General features: G+C 39.2%; 1 protein-coding gene across 1 annotated transcript; it reads right to left on the bottom strand.

Moving 5' to 3' along the window:
* Positions 1-3,368: 3,368 nt before the first annotated feature.
* Positions 3,369-13,130, bottom strand: pou1f1 (POU class 1 homeobox 1). The gene is made up of 7 exons (XM_040149053.1): positions 12,995-13,130; positions 10,803-10,964; positions 9,755-9,853; positions 4,731-4,994; positions 4,411-4,575; positions 3,711-3,771; positions 3,369-3,609 (listed from the first exon to the last, which is right to left on the bottom strand). Exons 1-7 carry the CDS (start codon positions 13,128-13,130, stop codon positions 3,369-3,371), a joined length of 1,128 nt encoding a protein of 375 aa, XP_040004987.1.
* Positions 13,131-13,824: the final 694 nt, after the last annotated feature.

Below are 13,824 nucleotides of genomic sequence, written 5' to 3'. Positions count from 1 at the left end.
CCAACTCTGTCTTTATAAGGGCTACAGTATATGACCTTGGATTTAGCTTTTTCCCATCTGATGTCTTGGTCAAACTTGAGTTAGCCATGTAATCTGTCAGCTTTCATGTGACGGAAGATGGATGGTACGTGGTAATTAAAAAGAGTTTAGGGGTTTTCATTAAGCAGATGGAACTTGTATTTTTCCTACACACACTATTTACCTGTTATCTTTGTAGCCGTTGCTTAATTTAAAACCCGTCTGATTTACGTTCTCTCTGAGGCAAACTATTCTTCTTAAAGCATAGTCTGGACAAGTTTTCCATTATTTTGTGGGTAAAATGCTGTCATTTGATTCCTTTGTAATTTTCGGGTATCAGAGATGGAACACACAGTTACTTTACCATGCAAGTGGAAGGGAGAAAATGCATCATCATCACACAGTTGATAACTGTAACCACACAAAGAAAAACAATCTGCTCAGCTAGATTAATTAATTATCATGGTTTTAAAATCATTGGGTGGCCTACCATAGGAAGTGAAGTCAGACAATTGCATGTGAAATCTGTAACTAACATTGATGCCTTTGGGCTATTATTAAAGCCTTTACTTTACTTGCATGACAGATGAGACAGATTGATCTGAGGGCAAACTGGCTAACATCTAATTAGCACCAGTGAAGATGCAGTGCTGTACAGATTGTGAGACAAAACTTAACTAAACAAAAATTGGGACTAATGATAGACTGTCAAATCAAAGAGTTTTTAAATCGATTGTTTGATAGCACTGAGTTATCGAATGAGGTTTTTTTTTTTTTTTTTGGCTTCTTGGTTGATGCTTGCTATCTGATTGTGTGACCTATATTGGACTTAAGATTTACACAGTGATTGTGGGATGGCACTGGTCCTGCAGTCCCTCTTCTCTTTCAGCTGCTGTGCAGTTACAGTCATTTGTTATTTTAAGCCGCCTCATTCACAAACATACAAACGCACACTACAGCAACAACATGATGGAAGTGTTTGCTAAAATGACACTGTGATCCAAGAGACGTTTTCTCTTCTTCAGAGCTGAAGTGGATTCCTCTATACAGTGATTTATTGATCAGTGAGCCAGCTTCAGTGATGAAGACATCTGCTCATATTAATGTAGTCTTCCTCTCTCTCTCCGGCCTTTCCTTACTGATTGCCAAAAGTAAATAAAAATGTTTTCTTTCTTGCATGTATCTGACATGTTCAATATACCATTCAGTGAGGATTTTTTTTTTTTTTTTTTTTTTTTTTTTTTAAAAATCCTTCTTAACTTGTAACAGTCTTTTGTGATTGTGAGCAGAAATTATGTTTTAACAGATTTTGACACTCAGTTCTGTTCCATTAGGAAATTCACAATTTTTAAAAGATGTATGTATACTGATCTTTGCCTCTTTCTTTGTCATTGTAAAGTGACTCTATAAAGGGTTTATGGCTTTTATAAGGAATAAAAAGTTTCTTCAGGTACAACTTTGTGATTGTAGATTTTTTTTGAGCCTCTTACGGTTTTCCTTTTCCCATCGATTTATTTCCATATGAATTGCAGACTCTAGAACCTTGCTCTAGGTCCATCACAACGAGCATCAAGTCTGCTTAAATTTTTGTCAAGGTGGCATGATTGGTGTAAAGCAATGAAGACTTAAAATCAGTTTGCAAGGAAATTGCATTACCAAGATTCTGCTGATAGACTTTCATACCATGCAGAAATGCACAGAAATCAATGGATGGCTGGAATGATGATGAAAAAAAAAAAACCATCTAAATGTCAAAAAAAACATAAAATAAACAATGAAGTGGTATGGATCCAATGTTCTCTGAATACACAAAAAGTGAAGAAAAATTCCAATAGTAAACATTTTCATTTAAGAAGCGTATCTTCCAAGCGCGGTAGTATCAAAGCTTATGGCATCATCTGTGTCACCAGCACTAAGAAGTTTCTTAGTAGCTTCATCCTCCTCAGCACACTGTGCTATGACTTTCCGCTGTGCAGCCTCAGAAATGTGGCGGCAATCGTTGACCCTGCCGCATATATTTCCCCTGACAACACTCCAGTTAGACAGCTGTACATGAATCACAGTGGGGACTGCTTATTTCTGAATTAAGGTGTCCTCTGGCTTTATTCATGCATCCCCGGTGACACCCCCATGAATTGTACAGTTCCCGCTGTAAACCCGCACACACTCCATATTCATAGCGTAATGATTGCACATGTAGTTCATCATAAAACAGAATTTATTGTTTGGCAGATATGGGCTGAACTGATTTACCTTTCATTGTCTGGTAACCGAAAGGGACAATTTCTTAAAACAAGTGCAAAATCTTGAACTAATCAGGTATGTCTTTGGCATATTTACATATTACATCTGTCATCCCAATCAGGTCAGACTGGCTGATGTTTGTCTTCGTATGACACTTTGTCAAGGCAGCAGCAACGAAAGCATAACATCAACACGTAGGAAAAATTAAATCTATCTTACAACACGGAAACAGCAGACCTCAGATCCATTTGGTGACAAAAATGTCAAAAAGTTTCACATATCCCTGACTTCAGAGCATAAATCAAAGAGGTTGTAAGTAGATCAGCATAATATATTACATTTCAAATAAATAGGTTGTTGTGAAACTTTAAATATATTACTGTTTTTACCAAGGTTATATTCATTTAAATAAATCACCATCAAACATTTTTCATAAGACAGTGACAGGTAAGTAAAAAGAGGACACAGAGGCATCAGCTCTAATCACAAACACACAATCATATACAACTATAGCACAGAGAGCCCTGCTGTTAAATGCAGATGTAAATGCAGAACACTTAATTTCATGAACAAGAAAATTTCCCTTCTCATGCACAAAAAGAAAGGGAAAAAGTGAAGGATAGTATTGAGAACATCTGTTTTTAGAGAGGCTCAGGCCTGATGTATTAAATTGTAATTGGTGTCCTTTCAGTATTCATACAGCAGACAAGGAACAGCCAAGATTCAGTATATCTAAATGTCAGGACTGGTGGCTGCAGCAACAAATCTGCAGCTCATAAGCAATTAATGAAAAACATTTTCTCTTCAGTTTCAACTTTGAAAAAGAAAATATATTGGCTCTGTTGCTCTTTGAGATTTATATATTTATTTTTTTTTTTTAATGAAATCTTTCTGGGCTAAATGGAGGTTAAAATACTGTAAAGAAAAAGTTCTATTCTAGTAAATAAGAAGAAAAACAACATAAAAATGGGACAAAGAAAACTGCAGTAAGGGATTTCTGTTCAAATCAAACAGACAGGTTTTTATGGCAAAATTGTGGTGGAGTATAGCTGTGTCCATGAGGGAGCCTCTGTCAGTGAACAGACTCTCTCTGTCTGAATCTTAAATTACGTCAGTGGCCTTTGTGTTTTACTCATCTGTGCTATGCAGTTTGGACTGATTTTGGTCAAACAGGAGCTGAGGTTGAGGCTCGTTTTAACACGTTTCTCCCTTTGGCGTCGGTTGCAGAACCAGACTCTCACCACCTCCTTCTCCAGATGGAGGCCTTTGGCTATCCGGGCTATTTCTTGAGATGATGGCTTACTTTTCTCCACAAAGCTGCGCTCCAGAGCCTCCTTAGCTCCAAGGCTGCAGTGTGGAGCAAGGGACAGAGAAGAAAGGGAAAATTGAAGAAGAAACATATATTTGTGGGGTATGTTTTTTTTATGCTTGGTCCTTACAGTAGATACCTGATAGTTGTTCTCCTTTTTCTCCTGCGCTCATTCATTCCTATTTTATCATTGTACAAGGCTGTAGGAAAGAAAATTTGTTGTTACTTTAGTGTACATGTATTTTCTAGTAAGGAAAGGAAAAAAAGACACCCTCTTTCAAGCACCACAGCAATAAAGGTGACCTACTCATTGTTGCTGGCTGAATAACCTGAACGACTGGGCCTTCTTATTAACTGGCATATCAACTGTTTGCCAAAGTGTCAACACAAGGCTAACCATGACTTCCCCATGACCTTTAGAACAAACATTAATGACACCTTTTTAAAAAATCACATATCTCAGCTGTCAGAATGTTCTGTAATGTTTCCTAGACCTTCTTGGTATAAGAGAGAAGAAAGAACATACACGAGAAAAGAAAATCTCTCCCAGCTGAAACTTTTTACAGCTTAAAGAGGAGTCGCGAGTAGAGACTGATTCATTTAAGGGGTCATACGGCAAAAAGGTTGGGAACCACTGTCTTAGATGATGTACGAGCCACTGCTAGATCTTCACAATCATGCAAGGAAAGCTTGGCGGTAATAAAGTTTTTTCTAACAGATCCTATCACACTAATAAAAATTATTTGTTTTACCTTTCTCAGATAAGACAGTTGAAGGTTACGTTTAAATAATTGCTCTAAATGGAGGTTGTTGGATTGGAGTTTATGTGTGTGACGCACCACCAGCCAGCTCAGCTTCATTGAGCCATTTTGCCAGAATGGCCTTGAGTTTGCAGGCGTTCTTAAAGCTCAGCTGCAAATTCTCAAAGCGGCAGATCGTGGTCTGGCTGAACTCTGAGCCGTGCACTGCAGCAAGAGCCTCGCCTACATTAGTTTGGGTGTAGCCTGCAGGTCAAAATGAAAAAGAAATAGAAACATTTTATTGAAATCATTGGGCAGAGAAGTAGCTAGGTGAGTGCAAAGACAGGAACATTTGTGGTGTGGTATCTAGTTGCTACAGCTGGACAGTGAGATAATTTCAAGTTATTTAAGAATCTCACCAAGTTTGATCCTCCGTATTTTGAAGTCATTGGCGAACATCTCCAGCTCTCGTATCTGTGGGGAGTCCATGGCAGGTGCATCTTCGGGGTCCCGCATGCTTTTCCTTTGGGCGTCAGTTTTCATCTCTCCAACACCGGGGCCCCCAGGGGCCTCATCAGTCGAGAGGAGGGCCGAGGGCAGCGAAGAGAAACCATGGCTTAATGCGCAAGAACCACCACTTAGACTGTGATCGGGAAACTTATACAAGCAAGAAGTAAGAGACCCTGGAGAAAGAGAGAGAGAGAGAGAGAGGGACAGGGCAGAAAGAGAGGGAAAGCCTGAGAGGGGAAAATGAGTTGGTAGGGGACGCGAGGGGACGCGGGGGAGACCCTCAGACTGTCAGAAGGGTACTGAAAACAGCATGGCCACTATTCCCACATATATCCTGAGAGCCTTTGTCTCAGCAGCAAACAAAACGCCCCTGTGAGACACACTGAACTACTGGGAATGAAAACTGCCATTTCGTTTGTCCATGATTTTGCTATGATAGAAATAAATGTAACAATACGACAATTTCCACCCGCTCCTGAAATGAAGGTTTAAGCCAATTCAGTTCCTTTCCCCTTGATTTTTTTTTTTTTTTTTTTAATATATTGTCAGTTTTGTGAAACCCCAAGTAGACCATGCAACACTTATATTCTCCAGTGAAACAGAGGATGCTGTCACTAGTACATCTACAGCCAGACAGTTGCAGGCATGTTGTATGGAATGAAATCTAATTTTGCACTTTTACACTTGGGGGATGTTATGACACCCGAGCCTGCTCCTTTTTGCTGATAAAAATAGAGAGATGAGTTTGAAAGGTCTGAAAAGCAAGTATGTGACATTACTATTTAAACAATTGTTGTTTTTTCATGGGCTTGGTGAATAGACCTTCTTTTCACTGTCTCTTAACTTAATATATTCCAGTTTACCCATAAATTAACAAGGCCTTTTAACATTTCTCGCCGGAATCTTCCTGTCAGTGGCCTCAGTGTTGCCAGACAAAGCTGAGTTCACTTCTTATACTTGTGCGAAAAGGTCTGTATTCAGTAGAAATAAACATTGCACAACCTTTTGAAACATGCTCATCATACATGCAGTAACCTTAATATTCAAGATTCTTCGTTATTTGTAAAGGTGGCTGCTAATGTTAAGTGGTGAGATGCAGTGGAGCTGGTGGCTATTGCTGTTAATCCCTAGTTTCTTCTCTTGTTTAGTGCTAATGACAGATTACTGCCAGAACACCAGATGGTTGGATGACTAATTGTGATTTGGAATACGATGCTCCCCACTGAATCACTACTCCACACAGCTGCAGTGGAGAAAAAATAACTGAATTGATTAATTTCACAAAAAATATGTAATTAATCATACTACATCATGTTCACAATATAAGACCAGACAATAGGCAATACCTAGTGTCTAAGAAAAGGCCAACGGCAGGTCCATGCTGATCTTTGTCATGAAGAACACATGCTGCAGTATGAACAGTATGAACATTGCTGAAACTACATCTATAATGAACAATGCAACACTCCCCTCTTGTGTTAGTGGGGTTGCAGTGCAAACTATTTTACAATACCTGAATTTATAGATCCAGTGACTGGGGAGATAAAAAGCATTGATTGTTTCAGTCTCAACTAATGGGATTGAAATGAAGGGGCACTGATGTTTTATCACATGTTATTTATCAGAGATACTAGACAGGACGAAGGTCCTGTACAGTGGACATACACTCAGTTGTCAGTTTGTTAGGAACACCTAGCTAACACTATTGCAGTCTAATACAAAAGCCCTGTAATAGATCCTGCCTTTATGACGGTCATAATGTTCCGTTTTTGTTGAAACTGTTTTAGAGAAGTGTTGATTTAAATTTATGGACATTTTGGATGCTGTCGTTTTTGTGACGTTGAACTGCGTTTTCTTATACAAGGTGTTTCCGATATTTATTCCACACTATCTATACCAGTGACGGCAGGGTAAATATTCTGAGCAGCCCGACTAATCAACATTCACAAAGGTTTCATCTCAACCCCTCATCGACGTTGCTCAGGGCAATGATTTATCTATCCTTCTACTTAGCCAATAAGGAGGAGCTGCAACCCTTCAGCTGCTCGGCTCATTTAAACTGACCATGTAGCGCACGGCAACCTCTTTCCTATTGAGCTTGAGATGACAACAATGCTACACACACTTCATTTGAAACTCCGATATACAGTAGAAGTATTGCCAGAAAACAGCAGTGTTCTGTCCGTTCTGGACTCTCTCTGGAGGATCTCTGTGGCAGAAATACTAAATGTAATAATAGACCTCTCAATCCCCCTGTTCAAAATGGTTGGGCTTCCAAAGTGGAACAGAAAAAAAAGATGTTGTCATTGACCCGCTGAATTGTTCAGGTGAATCTATACACCAGCTGGAGAGCAAAGTGGCAGAATCTACTTCAAAACTGTCTGCATAAATGATTTTCTCTTGTACTGAAGGTGTTGAGGAGAGGCTGGACTCCCTCTCTTGAAATCTATTTTTAAGGCTATGAGATAATATCCAGGTACAGTGTGCAGTATGTCTGCCTTCCTGCAAATGCCTGTAATTTGAAGCCCTTTTCAGAGAACTTAGTTGGCAAAAATCTCATAAACTGCTGTCAATTAAGGTACTACTGTTAACATTAAAATCAAAAAATTGTATCCCTGCGGCTTATTTGTTTACTTTTGGTGAGGAGAGATTTGAGGCAAAACACTTCACCCCTGAGAACAACAGCAGTTTCTTTAGGTCCTGGGTGATTCAGCTTGACGCCTCCTGTTTCCCTCACCCTTCTGACGAAAGAGAGAAGACTTTGCTGTGTTTGTGCCTGATACCCGCTCTTATATTTCCTGGTGTACGTACAGCAATGCTATGGTGCCCACAGCAGTTGTTGAAGGGTGGCTGGCTGCCCAGCCTGTCTGGGCAGCCAGCCCCTTTCAAAACACATATGGCCTCAGTGGGTTTGTGAAAGCACCTCACAAGCCTTTGTGTACATGGACATGGACCCTACAGCTGGTCTACATGTGTGGTGTAGCAACATCAGCAGCTTAATGCTGAGCAAAGATAGAAAGCAAACAAAAGGACAAAAGTTCTGTTTAATGCTATTAACTCTGTTTCTCCCCTTTCCTCTCAAATATCCCTCTGCTGAGCGCTGTTGTTGACCATTCTGAATAAGTTTCATTTTGTGATTTATTGGAGGTAGTTTCTCACAGAAGTTCCAACCCTTGCACACTTCATATGCCTCCTACTAAATTTCTTAAGGAGTTTTTTTTATACAGTTGGTTTTTTCAGTCTTCTAATTGTTAATACTTTCCTTACTTCAAGCTCAGCAACATCCCTTTGTCCTAAACAATTGTCTTCCCAGTTTCCCACATGCCTTTTTTACGTTGTTTTCTAAGGTTCTAGACAAAAGCTGCAAACTAGTTGATCTCACTCAAATTGACTGTCAGTAATACTTGTTATACCTTCAATCTGCCCCTTGACAGTACAGAAACTGAGTTTATTAGGTGAAAAATCATCTCTTGATGGTAGTAAACGTGGGCATTTGTTGTATTTTAGCACAGCTTTTGACAACGCTGACCATAAAGTTTCATTAGACCATTTACAGGAGTAGGTCCATATCACACTATGCTGGAGTGATTAGAATCCTATTTTTTGACAGTTCTGTCTGTTAAAGGGAACAATTTTATTTCTTCTGCAAATGTTAATTGTTCTCTGCCACATAGGTTATATTTTAGCCCATATTCTTTTTTGTCTGTATTTGTTCCCACTTGGTTATATCATATGAAATTGTAATAGTTCAGTTATACATTCTATCACAAAGAAGTGCATCAAAAGTTAAATTCTTTTTTTTAAATCTTTTTTAGACCTTTGAAAGGCTATTTGTGTCTTCATTTATGCTTTTTATTTCATTTTGACATTCATTTTGAATTATTCAGATGAATTAGTATGCAGGACTCATGTGCATTGACATCCTGTCTGATAGATTCTACCTGTTGAATATGTCTGGGCATTTCTTTAGGTCTGTGAAAGAAAACTGCAATGGTGTCACGCAGTGGTTTGACCCTACAAAATGCCATCTCTGAACCTGAGCTGCTAAACACGAGGAAACGTGAAGTTACTCACCATCCTAGGAGAGGGTGCAGAGTGTGCACAGTAACAGTTACCACAGGAACATTGCTATTTTACAAGATATATGTGACTGTGGTCCAGATTTAAAGCCTAGTGTGTAGAATAGAGATCTAAATATGTTATTCTCAAACAAATTTCAGTTGTATGGTGTATTTTATGCTCAAAAACCAAATCAAAAACGCTGTGCTGTTGATTGACTTTGTGCAGGAGAATGATTTAAAATAAGTTCCAGCTCCATTCCTCCTAACTAGGTGTACAACTTCAACTACTGCGGGCAGTAATGACCGTATAGTTAAGGCAATAAATCCAGTGTACAATATTGTTCCTGCACATTAGCTTCAGTAGGATATATTGCAAGCTTAGAGAGGCTATAATATCAATGAGTCATGAGTTGACTCATGAGTCATGAGTTTTTGTTTGAATTAGGCAACTGTGATAAATTGCATCAAAAACTGCTTTGCTTGATCACATGTTGACTGTCAAAAATATTTTCTAAAAATATTAAAAGACTGATGACTGAGTTGAATTTGTCTCCCTGTGCCATGAAAAAATAGCAAATCTCTTAACAGTAATGCCATTCTTTGAGATTGTTTTCCACATAACTACTTGTATATGCATGTTTCTGCTCTCTCTGCAGGAGGGGATTTAGTGGCAACACGTCTTTGACAGTTATGTTTAACAAGTGCGCTAAAGAGCTCAAGCGTTAGACCAGCTAATCAAGTCTGAAATTGATTTAAACTGGTAGCAGATTTAAAATTAAATGGAGAATAAACAAATTGTCTGCTAAATTTACTGGGTTTAATCGCAGGCCAAGAGAGGGAATGATTACGAGCGTGTGGAGAGAGTCTATTACCTTGCAATGGGTTTGCACCGCTCACCATGTTAGGGTGAGGGACACCACAGGTCTGCAGGATTCGAGTCTGAGAAATGCTGGCAGAGAGCATCTCCTGAGCTACAGAGGGAGAGGGAGAGAGAGAGAGAGGCCTTCATCATCATAATTGCCATTGTCAATGATAATAATCGTCAAACCGTCTATCACAGCAATTATTGTTAGTACGACACTGTTATACTGCATCTTCACGAATATTAGCTTGAACACCCCAGACTCAATCGAGCGTCTGACCATATTGATGTCTCCACATGAGACACTTCAATGTGAACTCTAGTTCCAGTTCTGTGACTAGATCTGTCTTTCCTGCATGTCGAATAAATAGCCTTACTTTTAGTATCATGCAGATTGTGACCAGCTAAATCCGACATAACATGACTGAGAGTGAATAATTAAGCAAGTCAGGCCACCTCAGACTTTTGATTTTGAGACTTGATTTCAATGCATCTTAAACATCATCATAATAATTACTAGCAGTCAATTGAGTCATTGTCCTCATCATTGTCATCTACAGTTTGTCATCGTGAGATCAATACCATTACCCATACCATGAGTCATCATCAGCATTGTTATTTAGTTTCAGCACTGCAATTGCTGCCAAGCAACATCCTCATCAGCAACAATTAGAATAATGTTGTCTATAAAGTCACAATTATTTCAATTGTTGAATAATCTGTTTACTTTTTACTGTTTTTCATTGATTAATAATGTAGTCGATAAGATGTCAGAAAAATGAGAATCTCCAAGGTGACAATTGTCAGATTGATGGCTTTTTCAGGCAAACAGCAATGAACAGAGAAAACCACTTTGGTATGAAATTGATTTATAAACATAGTCCATTACCATCTGAGAAGCTGGAACCAAAGAATATTTGAAAGTTTTAGCTTAACAAATAACCTAAATAATTAATTAAATTTGCTAATGAGCTACCCAATAAACCAACATGTGTAAATAAGAAATTTGTCACAGCTTTGTTATCATAGTGGTCACAAACGCCACCGCAACTACTTACCTGCCATCATGCCATAGGTGGCCTGCTGGTTGCTGTAGTGACAGGGGGTGACTGGGTAATGTAGGCTTGGGGGGCCGTTACCAAGAGCGTTGCCGAGGGAGGAGGTGGACAGGTGCATGTGGGAGCGCTTTGAGGTCTGACCCAGCGACAACCCAGATGATACTGATGGGGACAAATGTGGTTACAGTCTGAGCAGAGAACAAAAGATCAGCAAACCAAGAACTGCAGAGACATGCTAGTCAGGATCTGAATAGTCCAGACTACGATTCAACAGATAAGAGTCTTGAAAACGATATGTTTTTAAATTGGAACTGCTGATAGCAGCTGGTACCCGTATTTGTTTAAATTATTTTCTTGGACGAGTGGGCTCTTAAACAATTGTTCATGAAAGTGCCTCTGAACTTACATTAACACCACAGACATGAATGTCCTCACGCACACTAAAACTTTCCCCTAAAAGCCCAATAAAGACATTCTTCTACTTCTCTGATCAGAAATATAATGTAAATTGTTTTGGCTGCTTTATTCATGAATAAAGCTTCATCATATCAGACAGAAAGACAGACAAAGATGGTGATGATGGCTAATATCTGAGTTTTTACCAAGGCCAATATCACCCCATTATGTTAGTCTCATGCTAGTGCAGTCAGAACAGGGAGAACTGTTATTACAGTATGATTTGAACAGATTAATATGTTAAACTAGACACTAAGGGGAAATGTCAGTTACAGTAGTATTGGATCTGAGCACAGCTCTAGTTTGAAACCAAGCTATGAAGAACACAGAAGTAGTGGCAAATCAAATCATGTGCTTCTAAAACCATGGGAATTAACTTTGAGATGGTTTTGAAGTGTTACATTTATAACGACACCAATTCCCTGCCAGAGGATGACTTCTCTATAAAGATTCTGCTTTACAAGCCATTGTGAATGCTCTTCTCTGTTAATTGTATTTTAATATAGTTAACATTGTTCTGGTCATGTACTCTGCTAATTACATAATTATTCACGTATTCATATTTTTATGCAACTTGGTGTTCACTCCAAGCTCTAGTGCAATCATATTGGTGTTGTTACGATGCACTCCGAGTTGGTACAGTACCATTGAGACAGTTTCTGTGTTTTCCTGTGTCACGGATTATGGTTTGACCAAGGTTTATGAGGCTGTCCTAAAAAACACTAAAAATACTGTATCGCTGAGGAAAATCCTGCTGCAACTGTGAATTTTACTTATTCTGTAATTACAGACTTTATTTATGTTAGATGGCCACGTTACACATTTTGTTCATTGACTCATTGGAAGACAGCAAACAATTATATAGGCCAAGTCAACAATTTGTAGCAGCAAAATAACATCCTCAAAATACCACATGTAAAGTATTGTCTGAGTGGAAAAATCCATTTTACATGTTATGTTTAACCGGCTGCTAGATAGATGTAGTGTATGACTAATGTTTCGCACAATCTAATCCAGACTATTCTAAGCAGTAACAATCAGCAGGGACTAAAATCCGCAGGAAGTTTTCTCCACAATAGTCCATCGAGAAAAATACCTTGGGGATTTTTGTCATACTGAAAACATATCCTCAAAGCAATTATCCACTCAGTAGAGACAGCTGGGCCAACCCAGCTGAGCAGATGCATTTACATATTTTGGTCTGGATTTGAATAAATGTATTTTTCATTTAAATTCATCTTCCTCCAACACAACTGCACCTTGATAAGGAGGCATCAGTGGGGTTGCTCAGCACAGTTGGTTCAATCATAGGTCTATAAGAGAGACTTGTAGGTCTACATGAGACATGACTGACCTGCAGAACCCAAAGGACTTCCTTTATAATCAATAGTGTACTTACTGTCAGTACAAGAAAATCCTGCAGAACGCACTAATCTACGCTTTTTCAGAGCAAGAAAAGGCACAATGCGAATACCCTTTCTTCTTATAGCTTCACAAGGTTGAAATGGAAGATTGAAGTAGTTGTTCAAGGCCTTTCTTCCTGCAGCCGGGATCTCACATCATGACAACACTATGTGGGGTCTGGTCCATATCATTAAGGAACCATGAGTTTCCATTCTCCTCAAAGTTTAATTTTGTGCATAACAGATTATTTATAGGTAGCACACATGAAAAAAAATGATACAACAGAAAATATATAAAATTACAGGGCGGAAGACCCTCAGAGCCCAGTTTACCTGCAGAAACCATGGTGTGTGCATGGGAAGTAGTTGGCAGGCAATCAGTGGCAGAGGCATGGTGCATGAGGATTGGCAAGGCTGAATCTCCTGCCAGCGGGGTGAAAGAGTCAGTGCTGAATGCCTGACATGCCATTCTTCTCTGGCCTCTCACACTCAACTGATCCCAATGGTACACTGAAGTTTGATGTGGTCCCTCGAATGATTTCTTTTCTCTCGCTTGCCTTCTCTTTCTTTATATGGTCTTGTCTCCCATTGCTGCTTTGCTTGTCCTTTGTCTTTTCAAGTCTTGTCCTGTTGAAATCTGTTTCCTTGCCTTCCTTTCTTGTGTCTTATTATGTGTTCGCTTACTTTGTCTTTTGTCTCGTCTTCTTTGGCCTTCCTTTCTCCTACCTTGTCTTTTTCTGGCTGCGTCGTGTCTTCTTTCACCCCTTGTATCGTCTTCTTCTGTTGTCCTTTTCTCTCTGGCTCAGTCAAGCATACTTGTCTCTTCAGTCACTTGGGACTATGCAGGTAGAAAACTGCAATAGGTTACTTTTTTTGCTCAAAGAGAAATGGATGTCAACACTTCATCCCTAACTCTTCGCAGTTTTTGGCACAACTCTGTCCTCAGCCAAAATACTGACGATGATTAGTGGTAAGGTTCAGGTTCAAGTTACTGTCACTGGTTTATCTGCTTAAAGGTGTTTTTTAGCTACTGAGATTTCTGTCATTTGGGCCTCGGGCATGCATCTCCTTCTCTTTTCTCTAGTAGATATGCAGGTAAGCCAGTCTGTCATACCCTCAGCTTTTTGCCGCCCTTGTGTACTGCAAGCATTTATATCCCACCC

This window comes from Xiphias gladius, chromosome 16 (assembly GCF_016859285.1).
Source record: "Xiphias gladius isolate SHS-SW01 ecotype Sanya breed wild chromosome 16, ASM1685928v1, whole genome shotgun sequence".
Lineage (NCBI taxonomy): Eukaryota > Metazoa > Chordata > Actinopteri > Istiophoriformes > Xiphiidae > Xiphias > Xiphias gladius.
This window is presented reverse-complemented; position numbering and strand designations above follow the sequence as displayed.